We start from the raw sequence: 20,263 nt of genomic DNA, 5'->3' as shown, positions 1-20,263 counted from the left end.
ATCATCATCATCATCATCATCAGCCCACATTCACTTTCACTTTGAAACGGGAATTCTTTCCTAAGCTTCATTCCTAGATCTTCTAACTTTTCTCCAGCATAATTAAGACTGTTACTAAGTACACTGCCTGAAAAAAAACAAAAGTCTCCACCTGGATTTAACTAATCAAACAGGTAGGAGCCTCCTATTGGATAATTACTGCATGGGTGATTATCTTTCAGCTGACCACAAGTTATTTAACCCCAACTGATGCAATGAGTAGCTTCTCATTTCTTCAACAACCATGTCTAAAGACACATCCTGTAGTCGTGGAAAAGATGTTAGTCTGTTTGAGAAGGGTCAAATCATTGGCATGCATCAAGCAGAGAAAACATCTAAGGAGATTGTAGAAACTACTAAAACTGGGTTAAGAACTGTCCAATGCATTATTAAAAACTGGAAGGATAGTGGGGAACCATCGTCTTCCAGGAAGAATCCAGCAAACACTTAAACGTTTGGTGAAATCAAATGGAAGAAAACCAACAGTAGAACTCAGGGCTATGTTTAATAGTGAAAGTAACACGTACAATGTGAAAGGAACTCAGGGGATTGAGACTGAACAGCTGTGTAGCCTTAAGAAAACCACTAATCAGTGAGGCTAACTGGAAAAAAAGGCTTCAGTTTGCTAGGGAGCATAAAGATTGGACTCTGGAGCAACGGAAGAAGGTCATGTGGTCTGATGAGTCCAGATTTACCCTGTTCCAGAGTGATGGGGGCATCAGGGTAAGAAGAGAGGCAGATGAAGTGATGCACCCATCATGCCTAGTGTCTACTCTACAAGCCTGTGGGGGCAGTGCTATGATCTGGGGTTGCTGCAGTTGCTCAGGTCTAGGTTCAGCAACATTATGTGTCCAAAGAATGAGGTCAGCTGACTACCTGAATATACTGAATGACCAGGTTATTCCATCAATGGATCATATTCCAAGATGACAATGTCAGGATTCATGGGGCTCAGATTGTGAAAGAGTGGTTCAGGGAGCATGAGACATCATTTTCACACATGGATTGGCCACCACAGAGTCCAGACCTTAACCCCATTGAGAATCTTTGGGATGTGCTGGAGAAGGCTTTGTGCAGTGGTCAGACTCTCCCATCATCAATACAAGATCTTGGTGAAAAGTGAATGAAACACTGGATGGAAATAAATCTGGTGACATTGGAGAAGATTATAGAAACAATGATACAGAGAATGAGCTGGAATCAAAGATAAAGGAGGTCCAATGAAATGTTGGAGTGTGTGACCTTTGAGAAAAAAGGTCTTGACTATCTAATTAAACGATGATAATGTTACTATACCTCATGTTGAATGAGTATGTCCTAACAGGCTAAGCACCATTCAAGCAGAGAGTGGTTCCATAAAATTATAGGTTTATTACCGTTTGTCAGCTGAAATAAGGCAGCAACAATCAAGTTTTCTGGATGGATTAGTGTTAAATCTAAGTGACGCAGATGTTTTTACCTTCGCTCTGCAGAATTTGCACAGTTTGATACCACTTTCACAATCATTTGCTGTAAAATCTGAAGCTGGAGGAGGAGGAAGCCAACATTTTTTATCTCTTTGCTTTTGTTGCCTGGAAGAAAAAGAGCTTGCATGCAGAAAATCACAACATATGACTGTAATCTGTCAGCAATCTCAAACTCAACACTTTCTCGTGATGGCCGTGCGATTGTAGCCCAGTGCTGTGCAGCAGTACAGAGCTCACAGAGCTTATCGTGAACACGTCGCGGCACATCCACGCGGATCACAAATATTAATTATAATAATTATTCTGTTCAATCATTTTTCATTTTTATTTGTTTAGTACCAATAACAGGACTAATCTGTGTCCGGACACTTTACGGAGCCCAGTGCTAGAAACTCCCAGAGCAAGCACTAAGGATGAACTTATCTAACAGGATGAGGTAAAGAAAAAAATGGAGGTGTGACGGAAAGAGGCTCTGCAAAAACTGAAACCTAACCAAGATGAAATATCACACATCAAAGCCAAATATGCATCTTGTTTTGTTTTCTTTTGGTTTTGTGTTTGTTTGTTTGTTTGTGGTCTAGTGTGAGAATTCTTCTTACTGGGCAGCTTTTGTGGGAGAGCAGTTAGACTTTATTCATCCACAAGGGAAACTGCTTGGTGACAAGTGTTTACAGATGATGAATGAATGAATGAAGCTAGTAAAATAAAATTAATAGCATGAACAAAAAGAAGTAACTCTCTTTAAGTGTTCTGTTCCTAAATTATTATTAGTTATTACATTAACTATCACAACTCTAAAGGTTTTCGATGAACAGACACGAGATACAACTACTACTACTTGCATCTGATTGATTCCATCCCTTAGATTATTAAAAACGGAACATGATCAAATGTGATTCATTGTTTTATTTTCAGTCACAGATTAAATCCAGTCCTGAACAACGGCAGAACTGACTGGAAAGTCTCAACTGTTCCTACTGACTAAACTGTTCTCTTCATATTTTACTCACATCAACACAAATCTACTGGTTTTTAGTCTAAAAACAATAGTTTGTAGAAATCTGAGGGTTCTTTGAGGATGGTCACGTCACATATCCCTCAGGTTTTGCAGGGAAGGTGGACGGAGCACATGCATCTGGATGAAGCATAAAGGTTTTATATGTGCATGAAGCAAACAAGAGTACAGGATAGTCATAGGTGATGCAGGACGCAGGACTTTAAAGTATTAACTATAGAACAGCTCAAGGCAGAAAACAATACCAGTGATGTACGCAGGGCTAAGTCCTTCTGCTCCCGTCTCTCTTTTTTTGCCCCTAACCCTACATTAACAGACATTAGGAAGCGGTTTATAAATGCAATTATAAATGTTTTATTCTTAAGTTTCTCTATAACGTGTTTAATAATTAGATTTGTCTCTTACTGTGCGTATGCTCCTTTCCTGCCATATCCTAGCAGCATATAAAGGCTTGGAGCGTGGACTGTAGAGGAGAGGGGAGGGATCTCCTGTACCCTGGTCCGTGGTCACCTGTCCGTCCTGACTATGAGCTCTGGCAATAAGTAAAGTTTGAAATCTTAAAATGAGAGACGGTGTGTGCCTCTTGCAGGTCCTTCTACAACACAGAGTGTAACATCTTTAACGTCTGTGAAACAGCTCATGTTAAATATCTTTATTCTTTCATGTTTCATGAGTAAAAGTTTTGACCACGTCACCGTTTTTCACAGCAAATATATTTCTAAAGGTCACCGGATGTCGGTAACAACCCACACATGCAAGGAAATCAAACCTCAGGTCGCTCAGGTGTGATTTTGCCCATTCTTCACATCTTGAAAGTGTCTGTGGGTCCTGTGGGTCTCTTCTATGAACTCTGATCTTTAATTCTTTCCATAGATTTTCTCTTGGATTCCAGTCAGGTGATTTTCTGGGCCGTTCTAGCAGCTTTATTTCCATGGCTGTGTGTTTGAGATCATTGTCTTGGTCACATGTCCACTCCAGTTTCATCTTCATCATCCTGGTAGATGGCAGCAGATTTTTATTTTTCCATTCATCCTTCCTTCAGCTGTATGAAGTTTGCCAGTGCCGTATGCTGAAGAACAGCCCCGCACCGTGATGTTCCCACCTCCACACTTCACTGTTGCTGTGGTGTTTTTGGGATGATGTGCAGTTGCCATTTGACGTCCAAACATGGCGTGTATTACGGCATCCAAAGAGTTCAGTTTTCATGTGACCAGACTGTATTGTCCCAGTATTTCACAGGCTTGTCTAAATGCTGTGCAGCGAAATTTTAAACGAGCTCCAGTCTTGTGTGCTGAGCGTGCATACCGGCCATGGACTGCTGAGTGTCTTACTTATTGTTTTCTGCTAATTCCAGGTCTTTCTAAAGCTCTCCACAAGTCCTCCTTGGCTCTTGGACAACTCTTCTGATAATTCTTTTAACTCCTCTGTCAGAAATCTTGCGAGGAGCACCTGGTCGTGGCCGATTTACGGTGAAATTATGTTGTTTCCACTTCAGATTACGGCCCCAGCAGTTCTCACTGGAACATCGATATCATTTTTTAACACGTAACTTAATTTATGGACGTCTGAGGTTTGATTTCTTCGCATGTGTGGGTTGCACGGGTTGTTACCGACATCTGGTGAAAATTTTGTGTCATTAGCACTTTTAGAAATATATTTACTGAGACGAACGGTGTTCAGTACTTATTTTACCGGCTATATATATCTGTATAAATGTATGTAGGAGTTCTATTGTATTTAACTTTTTTTATCTCCTGCATGTTACTGTCTGGTGCTGCGTATTTTCCCCACCGTGGGATGAATAAAGAATTATTTGATGTTTATCTTAGACCATTATCTGATAGAGACTCTGGATATGTGATGTAAATGAGTCAAACGTCCAACCTCACCAGACAGCTTATGTCAGAAGACCTTATAATTATCCACCCTAGCCGTTAGTACCATGCAAAACAAATAACATATTGTTCTTTCAGTTCTGTTGTGAAGTCGTTGCAGCACTAGACTCAGAGATGGAAAGCATGAGACATATCACATTAGGGAGTGAAGTTTATTTGAGGTTTTTTGAGAATCAAAGTGTTTAAGAACAACAACCCTTCAGACGAGACAGAATAAGTTTACAGTCTCTAGTCGGCACAAGGTGAAAGGATGGATTGTCTGGCGCCGTCTTCCTCCGCTCTCCCTCCTGGTGAATGAGGTCAAGGCCGGACAACTTATCGGTCTGGTGTAAACAGATGACATTTTCCTCCCGGTTTGCTCTGTTTACTGATATTGCACAAAAACAGGACGGACGGTTACAGTGGTTGCTGACAGAACGCGCAAGTGCAAGGAAAAACAGACTTTATCAGACATCTTGATAAGGCGGCGTGCATGCTGGTGCTCTACAGTACAAGCAGATGAAGCATGCATGACCAAGAGAATATGAAGCTGTACTCTCAGTGACAAGATCATATACATATAGAAAAAGAGCCAATAAAAGCAGCATGCAACAGTTTGATCTTGTGTGGCGTCTGGAGTGTGTGTGTCAGTGCTTTATTATCAAGGATATGCGTTTATTAGTTAAATATGCATGAAAATGAATTAAAAAACATGCTTTACAAGCGTTATTAACAATAAGATCCCATTACATACAAAGTGCACGGCTTAAACATGTTTAGAACGACAAAACCCACAAACTTAGACTCTTCTGACATTAATTCTGTCCATGTTTTAAATACGTCTCAGCTCAACAAAGGCTGGCAGTAAATCAGAGGCTCTGACTACTGCGGTGTTCGTCGTGGAGTTCGTCCTCAGCGTTGCTGGAGTCCTCCTGAATAGTGCTACATATCATCCACTGCTTGACGTAGTTGGAGTTCGAGTTTTTCTGCTCGTGGAATAAATCCGAGTCCATGCGCTCCGCTGTGTTTGAGTCCGAGGCCCCGGGGCTGCTGCACTCTCCAAACCCACTGTCAATGGTGTCCAAGTCCACGTGAGGGTAGCCGTCTTCCGACTGCAGGTTTGAGACAAAGGAGTCCAGCGACACCCTCTCTGGCTCATCAAACTGTGCGTCTGGCTGAAAGTTTATATTTGCCACTAACAGGACGTTGGATATGTGGTTGTCGTGATGTGGCGACGCTCCGCTGAGCCTGTCCATCCTGGACATCTGGGGTCGCTCTAAATCATACTCGGCGTGCTCGAAGGAGCCGAAGCTCTCTCCGTCCTGGTAGCTTCTGATGGAGCTCTGCGACGTGACCTCCTCCTCGGACTCCTCTCCGGACAGCGTCACGGTGTGGATGGAGATGTGTCCCGTGGAGTGGCTGGTGTCCTGTGAGCTCAGGTTGGTGGGCGGCTGCAGCATCTGGAGGAAAGGGCCGCCGTGTTTGGTCTCGCTGTCCTCGCTGTAGCTCTGCTTCTCGTCCTTCCAGTTGAGGATGTCCTGATGTTTCTCACCCGTCGTCGGAACGTTGGAGCTGATCTTTTGGTAATCACTCAAGCTGAACGCAGGCTTCACCCACTCCTACAACAGAACGAATGGAAGACGTTAGCTACGTGGTTTGAAATACGTGTAAATAGTTAGATGAGACAATCATCACCACACACAAGCCCATAGAGTAAATATACACCGATCGGCCACAACACTGTGTCCAGTGACAGGGGAAATAAATAACATTGACCATCATGTGACAGTTCAACGTTCTGCTGAAGAACTTTTGGACCTGGCATTCATTGGTGTGGAACAACTAATAAAAAAAAAAAACATGAAGAACAGCACAAGGTGTTGACCTGGCCTCCAAATTCACTAGATCCCAAACTGATCAAGTATCTGTGGGATGATCCACAGAGGCCCCTCCCCTCAAAGGCCCCCCCACTAACACCACAGGACACCCTCAGAAGGCCCATGTCCATTCTCTGATGAGTCACAACAAGGGAGACCTGCACAATATTAGGAAGGTGGTCATAATGTTATGCCGTGCATCCTGCTGGGGATGGCTGCTGCCATCAAGGAGTGTCATTGCTATGGGGTGGGGGTGCCTGGTCTGGTCTAGGTGGGTGCTACATGTCTAAGTAACATCCACACCAATGAATGCCAGGTCCAGAAGTTTCCCAGCAGAACACTGAACTGTCACAAGATGGTTTAAATGTTATTCACTTCTCCTGTCAGTGGTCATAATGTTATGGCTGATTGGTGCAAAACAGCACTGCATTTTACATCATAAGACTAAAACAAACAATGCAATACAACTATACTAGAGGCTTTGACAGAGTTGTGTTCATGAATAGATTCTCCCTTTTTTGCATATTCAGAGATGAGAACGGCACACGGTTATTGATAGAAATAGTCTTTATCTGATGCGTTTAACCACTTAGACTGCTTCTCTCACGTGGCTGAGACTTGGCTAGACATCGTTGAGACATTTGGGCAAGTACCTAAACGTACTAGTTGACCGGGGCTTTCACAAGAGTTCAGCAGGGTCTAAACCTGTAGCTGCCACAGCGAGGCACCGTAAATGTTCAAACACAGCGAACCTGATGGAGTTTAGTCATTTCTAACCCGACAGTAACACATTGCCCTATTAATGTATGGCTCTCCCTGCAGACACGTGAGGCTTTTACAGCAGCTTATGCAGGAAACGTCTGCAACCACCTATAGGCTCAACGCAGCAGCGTGATGCCCTGATAAGCATGAATCAGTCCCTTGATGCAAAGGGCCACCACATCCTGAGACGAACAGCATCTTTGTTGCTGAACTGGTGAGAAAAAATGCGAGCAGTGTTCACCACAAGGCTGAGACGCAGCGCAGGTAAACTTCAACAATGTCTGACTGAGGAAATCCGTCCGTCACAGTGATTCCAAAGAGATTAGTTAAAGAAAACGATAAGTTGGGTTATTTCAGCCGTGCTTTCACACCGCCACTTAGTGTTCATTTACTCTCATCCCCTCTGTGGACACGGCTGAGGTGCTTTGAGCAGGATCCTAACACGGTGAAGTATCAATGCATGCTTTAAATTCCCCAAAAGTTTCCACCCTCCATCACACCTCTTAGACTAGAGTCTCTGGACATTAATGGGTCAATAAAGTATGATTCACAGAGGAAAGGAAAACAGGATCCAAACATCACAGGTAGGTAGGAGGCACCGCCTACACATGTTCCTATTAAAAACCCCAAATCAACACCTGTCTTTTAGAACTGAAGACGTGGATTATACGTCTCCAAATAAAACACAACAGCAGCAACCCTACAACTTCCACGTGCTGCTGGTTTCAGCTTTATGTTTTTAGGATATACGATAACATGAATGAGTGAGAACCTTCTCAGACTAAATATCTCTGTCACGTGGCTTCAGGTAAAGCGTCTGACACAGATACGCAGATCACACAAACACCACGGAGAAAAGAGTGAAGGAACTTTCCTGTTCCATTATCTCACTAGTGTTTCCTCTCTCTCACAGTCAACAGCCTCTCGCTGCATGTTTTCCTGCTGCAGCAGCAGCGCCCTCTGCTGGACGAGGCGTGTAACTGCACACAGAGTCCCAGGCTGTTTGTCTCTCCTCCTAAACCATTCATTCATTCATTCATTCATTCATTCATTCATATTCTGTAACCGCTAGTCCCGTGAAGGGTAGCGGGGGAGCCCATCCCAGCTGTCATCAAGCGAGAGGCAGGGTAATATGATCATGTGTGGTTGATTTGATCACAAGTAGGGGACGATATACACTTACACATTACCACGGCAATGCACTACAATATATAACTCAGAAACACTGTGTGCGCTTAAAGGGGAACTACTGTTTTTTACAACCTCGACCTTATTTCTGAGCGCCGCGCAAACCCGTGACGGTCGGCTTGTTTACCTGTAATTTGCGACAGATAGTTTTTTTGCAACATGGCTGAATATTTTTCCGATTCTGAGGTTGTGGACGAACCGTAGCAAGCAGTAGCAAATTACAGGTAAACCAGCCGACCGTCGCGAGTGTGCGGCGCTCAGAGGTGACGTCATCCAGGTCAGAAGACTGACCTACAGACCCCGGATGATGATAACAGGTAACTCTGGACTCAACGGGGAATAGCACTAGCGTATCGTAAGAAAATATTGGTGAAATGAACGAGTTTCACGGCAGATAATGTGTTGTTTAGAGGCTACGTTTTGATATACGCTGATCTAAATATCTCCCGAACGACTACAAATAACACAAAAGTTATTTGGGTGAGTAAACTTTAAATTTTGTTTTCTTTTAGGGGTAGAATGTTATTTTTTAAACCTACAAAGAAATATAGTCTACACTCCCTCTGGCTCACAATTAAAAAGAGAAAGATGGAGTACATTTAAGAAGTAATAACCAAAAGTTAAATGCCAGGGTTCAAATGATAAATGACATTAGGGTAAAAAAAAAAAAAAACAACAACAAAGGAACAAAGGTTAACGGAAGATCAAGATAAAAAAAAGTCATTAAAGAGTAAGGCAATGAAAAAAATAGTAACCACAAACTTCTCACTTCATATCTCTACGGGGAGAAAAACAAGCTGCTTTAGTGCGACTATCAGAGATGTGATATTGAAGCACTGGTGGGGTATTTTCCACGGGGTGGAACAGATCTGACTGTCATACACAAATATCTACCCACAGCCTTTCAGACAGATCAGTGACAAGCCTCTTGAAGCCCCTGCGCAGTGACTCATTCACATCATGGAGGCCCTCAACTGTGAAGCGAAAAGGGAAAGCCCCGCAGACGGGGTCCAGATGTGCGAAAGTCCCCCTCTAGGGCAACACCTGCTGGGCCCAACTGGAAACTACACACAATGAGCTCAGTTTTGCTTTCCCTTACCTTGAAGTTCCCTCCATGGCTGTGGTACAGGGGCTTGAAGAACTCGTTGGGCTTGGGGACGAATGTAATCAGATTGAGTTTCTTCTGCCAGCACCTGAAACAAATGTGAAATGATTTTAGAAGCAAAAAAAAAAAAGGGGGCTCGACAGGGGAAAATGTAAAAATGTATAAGCTCGTTTGGTGGGGATTTCGCTTTCGGTGCGTGCGCCGATAACTCTCCAGTAATGTTGTCAGCACATAGTGGCTTTTCATGTGAATGAAGATACGGCGCTAAGACGAATTCATGAGTCAAAGTCAGATCCTAGCATGTGATTATAAAACCATACCACGTGTGACACGTCTTATCAAACACGTTGACGCTGTCGGATTCTCGAGAAAATGCAGCTTTCGTTTAATTCTAAAACTTGGAAATTATATTTCATGTTTTAACGAGTTCACTGGATCTCTGTTTTCAAGCTTTAACCTGATGCTTCGTTAAGTGACTGAAATCAAAACCGTACCAGATGTAAACGATGTCTTTTCAGCCGTGTGGAGTTAAATAAGTCAGAGATAAACGCTCAAGTGTAGTGTTTTATTCTAGAAGCCAGTCAGACACGTTTTAACTCTTAGAACCTGAGATTTTGTACTTTGCGCTTTGAAAGAATCTCCTTGACTAAACAAAAACTACACTTCGGGAATCTTTCTATAATGCAAAAGTGAATCTGCTGAACAAGACGTGTCAACGTGTCCATGGAAGGGGATTTCAACCGTGCAGCAGTAGATGCAACTTCTGCACTTTTGTCACCGTGTTGCTGACAGCTTGTGACGTGTGCGTGCGTGCGTGTTGTGTATATTAGTTTTATTGTCTTTGCGGGGGAGACGGAAACGTTTCTCTGCAATAAATAGACCTTGTGAAGGTTTAAATCGGGGGTGTCGAACTCATTTGTGTTCAAAGGTGCTACATGCAGCGTATTATAACCCATAAATGTTTATAAAAACATGTTTTCATTTGTTGTTAGATCAGTGGTGGAGGGGAGGACTCTGAACAAACTGTTATCAATCATGGATAACCCTGACCACCCTCTCCTCCACACAATAGACAGACAACGGAGCACGTTCTCCAGAAGGCTCAGACCACTTTGTTGTCTCAAAGAACGCTACAGGAAATCTTTTCTGCCTCAAGCCATCACTCTGTACAACTCCTCATCTGTGTGCGATAGATGACTCTCTGGACGTTTGTTTTTCTTGCACATTGCATATGTTTGTTTGGTTATTGGTTGGCAATTCATTACATTTCATTGCAATTTAATTTAACTTTTAATATTCACTTGTCTTATAATTCTTGTAAATATTGTGTATTTATTTTTTTTATTGTTGATTTTAGCTTTTTGTTATATATTACGTGTGGTGTCGAGTGCCTGTACATTTCTGCTGCAACGGTGAAATTTCCCAGTTTGGGATTAATAAAGCATCTATCCATCTATCATTTGTTTTAGTGCAAAAAAAAATACAAGTAATGTTTATATTTAATGATCAACCTGAGATTCCTGCACATTGCTGTTGCCTGCTGTCTAGTTCTGGGCGTTTTGTGTTCTGTCTGCTACTCTTTCGAAAACAAATAAGACAAATTAGCAACAGCAGCTACTTTTATTCTAAAAATACAGTTTAGCTCCTTGTAAATTCATCCCACGGGTCAGATTAGACCGAGTCGGTTTTTACGTTTAACACTCCTGGTTTAAATATTCTGCCGCTGAAGTGAGAGACGTCCCTCGTATTCTTTATACCTGATCTGAAAGTCTCGACTACTTAACATCTCCACAGAGTGATCCTGAATAAACATTTTTTTCAGCGAAACCTGACTGATCACTTTAAGCTACGCGAACATATCAAACCGACAAAGGAGTGGCTAACACAGAGGTCTGTGATGCACATGCAGACTGCAGTCAAACAAGATCCACTGCAGAGAAACACGAGCGTGCAGTCAAGCAAAACCATAATGGAAGCATGATATCTCACAGAACAAAGGATTATCTCATCCTCTAAACAGATACAAACGAAAACACAACAAACAAAATGACACAGTACTGACTTCACTTTTCTTTTCTTTTTTTTAGCCTGTGCTTGTTTTTCTAGCTGCATGCCCTGAGTTACTGAGGTATTGTCATCGCTCTCTAACTCTGGCGCTCTGCATGACTTCCTATGTCTGCTAGCCGCCTCAGTGCAAAGAGTCTCTGCACGTACAGTACAGTGCTGCAGCGGTTTCTCTACATGTGGGAGGTGATGCCAGGAAAGTGTAGACAGAAGCAGTGAAGAGCTTTGCTAATCATTTACTGGAAGACGGCACGTTGATGACCTTAAGTCTTAATCACTAATTGTTCACTAATTCACTCTTCTGTACATTAGCAGAGATTTGAGGGAGTTAGGTGTGAATGGAAGAGGAAATTTAAGTTCAGATTTGAGATTGTCATGATAATAATTGTGTTTTACTGTGCAAATGTCACCAGTAACTTGTACAGATCATTGGGGCCTCAAGTGGCGTGGAGAACGGCGCCATGTTCTGGCGCTCGATGACCCAAAAAGTCTAAAGTACTCACGGTTTTTGTAAATAACCCAGCAACAGCAGACAGACGACAACAGCGATGGGCAGGGAGGCATACCACCAGTATCCACCGATTCCTGGAAAGAGGACGTATTAGATATGATCAGCAACGCGCTTCTTGTGCATTTAAATGCATGTGCGAAGAAAAAGATGCTCTACCTTCAAACTCTGGTGAAGATCCTGGCGCTCTCCATTCTGCAGGAGCGCTCCATTCGCTCCACGGGCCCTGATAGTAATGCCCGGGACACATTTTGGCCTGGACATCCACAGTATAGGAGGTCTGTGGCTGCAGTTTCTTCTGATCTACGATAATGTTCTGATTATCCACTATAAGGGAGTAAACTGGGTCCTGGTTGGAGCGAATACAAAAAAAAAAAGATTTGCATAAAAGTCGTCTGCAGAGAAACTTGACAATAATCTTCTGCAACTGTATCTCGGGTTCAGTTTACCTTTAACAAGTCTCTACTCGCTCTTATGCGCACTCTGTACGAGAGGCAGTCGTTCTCGTTGTTGTTGTTCCAAGTGATGTTGTAGAATTCATCAGTGTTCACCACACTAACGTTAAAAGGAGGATAAGGTCTCACTGTAAAAAAACAAAACAAAAAAAAACACATAAGTCTCAGGGGAACATCATGAAACTGAAAACATGTGCAGGACAACAATGTTCTACACCACAAATGGCAGTTGGATTTTATTTTTAGCTTTTTGTTTTGATCTGGAGGGGGTTTAGCAGGTGGGATGGCAGATGTCAAACGTTGGTAAGCTGATAAAGTTTCCAGAGTAAAAATTTGGAGTTTTTGAACCTTTAAACAAATCAGAAACAAAAATTAAACGGAAATAAGGTTTAATGTTGTGGAGACGATTAGAAACAAGAGAGAATACGGCGTCTGTGTGCAAGATTTTAACATTTAACGCCTTCAATAACATTTAGCGTCTTCAATAACGTTTCGATGCCAGTAAACACGTCACGTCTGTTGCCTGTGACCTTCTTTCACGTCTCTGTTCAGCAGCAGTGATGAACAACGAAATGAGTCGTTATCTGTTGAACCTACCCACATCACTCAGGGCCCATGTCCTGAACTCATCTTTGTGCATCACTCCATGTTCGTCTCGGTGTCTGACTGTCGTGTTACAAAAGGTATCGACGGATGCGATGTAATAAAGGCTCTCGATGCGCATGGAGCACCAGGACTGAGGCGGCCTGATCTCGCAGCTACTGTTCACGATCTCCTGATAATCACTGGAGAAGACAAAGAGTGCGAGACGATCAGTAAAGGTCCGTCAGACGTCTTAAAGTCTGATTCTGTTCAGATCTGTTGGAGCAAAAGGACACTGAGCGACAAAATAAAGCCTTGCGTTGTTTACCTGGCTGGAAAAAATAACAAGAAATACTATAAATCATTCACCTGAGCAAATGACTCTCTCAGATTTAGAGACCTGGATCCCACATTAACATTATTTCTAAGAGGGGTCTGTGTCAGTGTGATGAGGCATGAAGCGTTGGTAAAATAAAAATGGCAGCAGATATTTCCACGATATCTAAAACACCTTCAAACTAAACTTATGATTGCCGGCCGGGTCTGTAAATTCAGCTTAGAGAATGTAATTAGAGGATATTTTCCTCCATTAGAGGTGCTGCTGTGGATCTGCGGGTAGAGCAGGGTTATCCAGGAACCAGAGGGTTAGCGGTTCCATCCCTGGACCAAACGCCGAACTGTGGTGGCACTGGTGTACGGAAGCGTACGGGTTTGATCAAATAAAAAATGGAAACAGAAATATCTGAATATCTTGATTAATGAATGACGTGTCTGACGTTTCAGTTTAGAGAGGTGCTATAGAAACACAACATTGCAACAGACCATTAGTGACGCAGCCTATGCTATTATTCTTTTAGGTTAACCGCAGGTGCATCAAGTAACTGTGGTGCCAACGGATATTACTGTGTATGACAAATACATGTGAAAGAATTAAATCACCACAACTGATTTCAGATAAAGAAAGAAAACAAAGCAGAACCAAAACAAATCAACAATGTTTTGTTTTGCGACTGCGGTTTTGAAACAGCGTCACCACCAGGGAGCGCTACTGAGTTCACTATCAACCGTAAAAAAATTTCCACAGTGCACACGTCTCCGTCTTCTCCTAAAAATGTTAAGAAATGAATAATCTGCATATAACATACACCTTTTTTAAATCCTTTTCCAGCTTTTGAACATTAATCAGTAAATTAAAAAGTACAAGCTTCAAAACGACCCGGTCTATAAGGGAAAATGAACGGTTAGCTTCTAGGACGTGTTCTAAATTAGAGTAAATAAAACACAGCCTTCATTAGCAGAGACACTTATGACAACTTGTACCTGCAGGTGACTTCAAGGAAGACAGGATACGTTGGCACGGAGGCTGAGCACGAACAGTTCACCGATTCGACGTAGTCTGTCGAGCAGGTGACGTTGCACAAAGATGCAACTGCAGCAGAAAAAGAGAGATGCAATCAGCTGCAGAATTTAATGAATTTAACGTCCTACACATGTCCGCCGCTTTAAATGATTTACTCAACAAAGCAAACGGAAAGGAAATTTAAGAAACTAGGAATGTTTAGCAAAAGGCAGCAGAGTCAAGACAAACAATGAATCACCTTAAATCAAGTACTGACTTGCACCAGAAAAATCAGATAAAATAAAAATAAGACCGATCAGATAAGACCAACTTACCACCGTGACCAAAGAGAGTCAGGCCCCACAGCATAAGAAGGAAGAAAGGTTTAGGAGCCATGGGGACGACCCACTGTTATCAGTCGCCGGGTAAACAGGAGGAAACGCGTCTGCTGAAACTAAATATAGATTTATTGTTTAAAAAAAATATAAATAAATAGTGAGATAAAGAGAAAAATGTACTTGTGTTCCTGTGATTTGTTGGTACATTGTGAGAAGGTTGGTTATTAAACTAAGATGCAGTCAACAGTCCTACATTTAGCTTTCAGAGTTCACAGAACATCAACGGTTACCAGTGAGAGTTAAAAGTTAACTAAACAAACAACAGATTATCTCTCAAACCAACCGACGTCTTAAAATGACCCTTTATGTTCTAGTTTATTTTAATTTGAACTGATCTTACCTTCCCCAAAGTGAAAATCCTCAATCGGCGAACGAGCAAGTGGAGACACTGTCGCACTGAAGACTGGGTGAGAGTGCCGAGTGGAACACTGCTGAGGCAGTCACGGTGAAGACGTCATGATCAGTCAGTGGTGTGACTAAGGATGTGGTTTCAGACCCTTTGGTTCGGTCTCTGTGCGGTACCTTCCCACCACATCCACATGCTATGAATATGCAACATATAATAGATGTAAAAAAAAAAACAAAACAACAAAAAAAAAAAAACAGGAAATGATCTGCTTCAAAATGATTCAGAGTCACCATGTTTTTCTTATTTTATTTTTAAGACAAAAATAGATTTTTATTTCGAGACAATCAGGAAGCGCCTGAACTTTAAGCGCCAGAAACTTCTTCTTCCCCAAAACAGTTTTTTGTTCAACTGACTGTTAAATAAAACGTCTTTAATCGTTGCAGAGCACCATCTTGTATGCTCGTATTACTCAAAACCCAACCGATTCATGTTTCAGTACTGAAATGATCTTAAAATACAGACATCAACAACACTTTTTGACACCTTATAGAAAAAGACCCTTAACACCTACAATACCAGTTGATCAGGGGTTTTCAGGAGAGGCAATATGAGTCATTAACTTGGAGTGGGGCCCCTTAATATTTAAATCAGCTCTAAATTAAATATTAACTTTTGCATTTTATGCTCGATCATTCTCCAGCGTGACCTGAACCAATGTGGATCATAATCCACGTGTCAATAACTAAACTCTTTTAGTTACGGGACAGAAACAGTTAAACGTCTTTGCACAATGAGTGAGTCTTTGTGGGATTCATAACATTATGTAGGTGTGCAGACACCTCTTGTTTCATGTCACTGTCTCATTTTTAGTAAAAGCCAAATGTCACTCTATTGCACAGAATCACACAAAGATCAACGCATGTAGAGCTTTGAAGCAGGTTGGTATTAACACAATTTGTGCTCTGCAATCAGGGTTTTGGCCTCGACACAACCCTAACATATCAAATTAAAAATTACAGAAGAAACAAAATAATTTGCAGATGGAGGGATTAAAATGATCAGAATCGAAGGTAGAAGGTTTCTGGGTCAGATGTCATCCTCTAGAATACTAGAACAGCCTCAAACAAGAACTGAAAACAGGACGGGGAGCCACCAACTATCAGACTCTACCGACTCTACCATTTCAGCACAGGGCCTTCAATAACCCAACACTGAGGGAGGGACAGGAGACGAGCACTTAGAAATTAAATCTACATCTACAAAGGTAAGTATGTTCAGGGTGAGAGCCTTTCTATGTGAGGCTGTATGTTAGTTTCCTCCAGCGGGTTAGAGTTAATGATGATTGGACTGGAGACCTGTGCAGGGCGTACACTACTTCTTCTCGCCCCATGTCCAGCTGAGGTCAGCTCCAGCCGAGCCACAACGAGTTTATTTTTTGATTAAGACTTATCAGAAAGATATTAATTGTATGTTTGCAGCGGTGTTGAAGTGGACTGCATTATACTGAGAGGAGTTTTTCATCGTTTTGCAGACGCCATTTTATGTGAGACGCCTCCTGCACCGGCAACCTGAACCTCTTTATAAGCTTGTGGCTCAATTAGCGCCTCTCTGAAAATTTAACAGAAAAATTAGAATTGCCTTAGATTGTACAGATGTCAGTGTTTCCCGAGACTGTGGCGGGCCCAAACGAGACTGTGCGGGCCCAAACGGGCCCAAACAAGACTGTGGTGGGCCCAAACGAGACAGTGGCGGGCCCAAACGGGCCCAAACGAGACTGTGGCGGGGCCAGACGGGCCCAAACGAGACTGTGGCGGGGCCAAACGGGCCCAAACAGGCCCAAACGAGACAGTGGCGGGCCCAAACGGGCCCAAACGGGCCCACCACAGTCTCATTTGACCATAAAAAAAAAAAATCATAAAAAAATATATAAAAAATAAATAAATAAATAATGATGATGATGATAATAATAATAATAAACAGTATTTCACCATCTCTAATCACTGTCAGTGCCCATCCCGCTGTACTCGGTCTCTCTAGCCCACGACTGAGCACCAATCCCCCCACCCCCCACCCCCGGACCCTGCCACCACAGTCTCCTAAAATCCTGTGGGAAACACTGATGATGTATTTAATGAAGCTGCCTTGTATTGAGGGAAAATGCCTGAAATCATCTGCTGAGTCTTGTACGAACACTCCACGACCACTAGAGGTCTCTGTTCGTCTTTCTATTTGAAGCTGCTGCTTCGTTTTCAGTTCTTCATTTTTTAATGCGCCTCTATTCAACAGAACACAAGTGACATTTACAGTATTCTCACATATACTTGTTCCTAATGCAGAGGTTATCTGCTTTCGTTTGCGTAGGCTCATTTTATTTTACTGAACACATCTGCTTCAAACAGGTTTCTGGAAAAATTAGGTAACTGTGATGTATTTAATTAAAGAGAGTATTTGTAATAAATGTCAGAGGTGGATGGGGGTTGATTTTTTGATCATAATCCCATGCCTATAATGTGTTTTATGTTTTCTAATTCAAAAGTAAGATTTTTGGACATTATTTGGACTAGCTGCTGTTAAGAGTTATTTCTCCTATACTTTTATTTTTCCCACCACCTCTGCACTGCATACATTGCTGCGTAACGTAGTTTTGTTTCTGTTATGCAGACATTACAGATATGCTACTGCACTGACTAATCCGCTGCAGCAGACAAAAACAAGCTGCAACCAGCTGAGGCCCGGACTCCGTATAAGCCTCTGAAGGTGCCCATGGTGGCCCTTAGCAACAGGTACGTTGTGAATCAAAGCCACTGCAGATCAAACTTCAGAACATCCCACCAGCCCTGTTGTTTCAGAGATGCCGCGACCCAGTCGGCCCCAGTCTACCCCCTGATGCAGACCCCCCGTCAACATCTTTAGTACAGAAAAAAAGGCCTGTTCACTTGTTGTCTCTGCATTTTTAAACTGTGGCAAGTTTATCTCTTTGTTGTAGTTTGGTTAAAACAATCACAATCAAGCTGATTGAGTTTGCCTGACTACCACAAAATGCAGTCATGCTAAATGTCATTTACTACCGTCTGCGTGCAGAGTTGTAAACTGGAGCTTCAAGATTCTAACACCAAGCGAAACGATAAAATGTTGACATAGCAGAACTGTGTTGTCGTCGTGTTTTTCTTAATTGCAATGAGGAAGGACTCAGAATAGCCTACTTTTGTTGCAGAGATTCTGCCCACGACATCCTCTCATCTGATGAAGGCTGCTCCTCCGTCACCACAAGGCTGATGACATTAGTGATAAGCGAGTCCTCGCCGAGGATGGGAGCTCTTCGAGGCTGAATTGAAGACGCGGCACGAATGCCTTCTCTGAAAGTCTGCAGGCGCCGATGGAGGCGGGTGCTGTTTAAAGAGAAAATGAACAAAGAGAGAAGTGAATCTTTCCTGTGAGAGGGCCCGATTTGCTCTACAAATGAATGTCACGCTGTGCTATACACAACGAGAGATGACAATTAGGTGTGAAAAACCTGCAGTGAATATGACTGAAACATCTGATAACCACGTTAAATAAGGATTATATTAAATTAATGAAACTTTAAATGAGAGTTCAGGCCTAGATAAGTTTGGGGAAAACTTGTGGAATTTTTTTTGTTTTGTTTTGTTTTGTTTTTGCTTGTTAAAAACAATAGTCCCCTAAGAAGATATCAGTATTAGTACAGATCTTAAAAATAAATCTAGGGAGTTCTAATGAAGAACCCCCCCCCCCCCCCCGCCCCCCCCTGCACGCACACACACACACACACACACACACACACACACAGACCTATTTTCAGTAACGGGAATAGAGGCCATATCATCCAAACATGTACTCACTGGGGAAGTCCATCATGATGTTTGGCTCGTTTCGCTTTCACATTGTGTACTCATGTTGTGTGCGTGTGTATGCTCAGTCTCAACCAGCACCTGTGGAGTGTAACCTTTCTTTCTTTCTTTTTTTTCTTTTTTAATGAGGACGCTCTCCCTCCACTCCCATGTTCATTCATTTTAAGCTATTACCTTTTTAGCTAGCTAGCTAAAGGACGGTTAGCTTTTAAACTTCCCGGTAACTGTTTGCGCCATTTTCGGAATTTATAATGCGATTTTAGTTAAAAACGAAATAAATAATAAATAAATATATACAATTATGTCAGTTTTAACCGTTTGCTTTGTTAATTAAGGGACAATTTAAAGTGAAAGTGACGCCCCCACCGTCGGCTACAGGAAACAACACAATTCAACGTCGACTTCTTCGTGTCTTTTTTTGTCTGTAGTCGTCAGAAACCACTGCGCCACCAATCGGTAGAATTAGGTCACTGCAACTTAGTGTCTTTAGTAAAAAAAAAGTAAAATATTTATTTAAAATATTTAATTATTTATTTGTTTCTAGGACTTTAACTCCTTGAACTATAGGATTATTTCTACCTTAAAAATATTAGTATTTACACACTTATTTGCCAGTTTATTAGGTACACTAGTGAATGTATTCTAATATAACAGTCCTGCGCTAAACCCTCCTTCATGCCTGCTAATAATGTTCAGAAAGGCGGTAATTCAACTGGATGGTCATTTTGGAGGATGACGTTTGTGGTGCTGTTAAACTGGACTGAATTAAACCCCAAAGTGTTTCTATTATTCAGCCTAGGCCACTGACTACAACGTCAGAATAATAGGAACATGTGTCGGTTCAACAGTACTGCAAACCACAGCCTCCAAAATGAAAACACAGTTGAATCAATCGACGGCTCTCTCAGTTATTTGAAACTTATGCTTCGTATCAGCTGTACTGGGATGCAAACAGAACCCAGCTCATACTGGGGGACCCATCTGCCTGAGGCTGAACGGGCAGATACATACTACTAGGTACTACTAGATGATGCAAGATACTTGGGAGACTGATAATGCATGAAAAGGATGGATACAGCCAGTATGAAATGCATTAATAGTTTAGTGGATGCACGGCATGCTCATTAAATTACCTGTTATGAGAATAAACAAGAGCACAAGGGAATAAAACTATGTTGCTGACCACAGTAGGTACATGTGTATATGTAAAAATATAAGTTCCAAAAACAGACGAGTGCCGTGGTGAACTACCTCATAATGAGTCATTGACACTGATGTTATTAAATCTGCTTTTAATAAAAGTCATACCAGGTGACCGCAATATAGCCACAGAACACTAAGAAGTATTCTAAGAAGGAAAGGACAGCTCATAA

The 20,263-nt window shown here is 42.1% G+C and overlaps 1 protein-coding gene across 1 annotated transcript; it reads right to left on the bottom strand.

Moving 5' to 3' along the window:
* Positions 1–4,185: 4,185 nt before the first annotated feature.
* il21r.1 (interleukin 21 receptor, tandem duplicate 1) lies at positions 4,186–19,876 on the bottom strand. The gene is made up of 11 exons (XM_084557696.1): positions 18,882–19,876; positions 18,225–18,410; positions 15,013–15,214; positions 14,610–14,728; positions 14,256–14,364; positions 12,951–13,138; positions 12,348–12,481; positions 12,058–12,247; positions 11,894–11,975; positions 9,321–9,414; positions 4,186–6,013 (listed from the first exon to the last, which is right to left on the bottom strand). Exons 4-11 carry the CDS (start codon positions 14,668–14,670, stop codon positions 5,264–5,266), a joined length of 1,608 nt encoding a protein of 535 aa, XP_084413822.1. The 5' UTR covers positions 14,671–14,728; positions 15,013–15,214; positions 18,225–18,410; positions 18,882–19,876; the 3' UTR covers positions 4,186–5,263.
* Between the last annotated feature and the right edge of the window lie 387 nt (positions 19,877–20,263).

This window comes from Chelon labrosus (assembly GCF_963514085.1).
Source record: "Chelon labrosus genome assembly, chromosome: 12".
NCBI classification, from domain to species: domain Eukaryota; kingdom Metazoa; phylum Chordata; class Actinopteri; order Mugiliformes; family Mugilidae; genus Chelon; species Chelon labrosus.
Note: the sequence above shows the minus strand (reverse complement) of the source record. Positions and strands in the feature narration are given on the sequence as shown.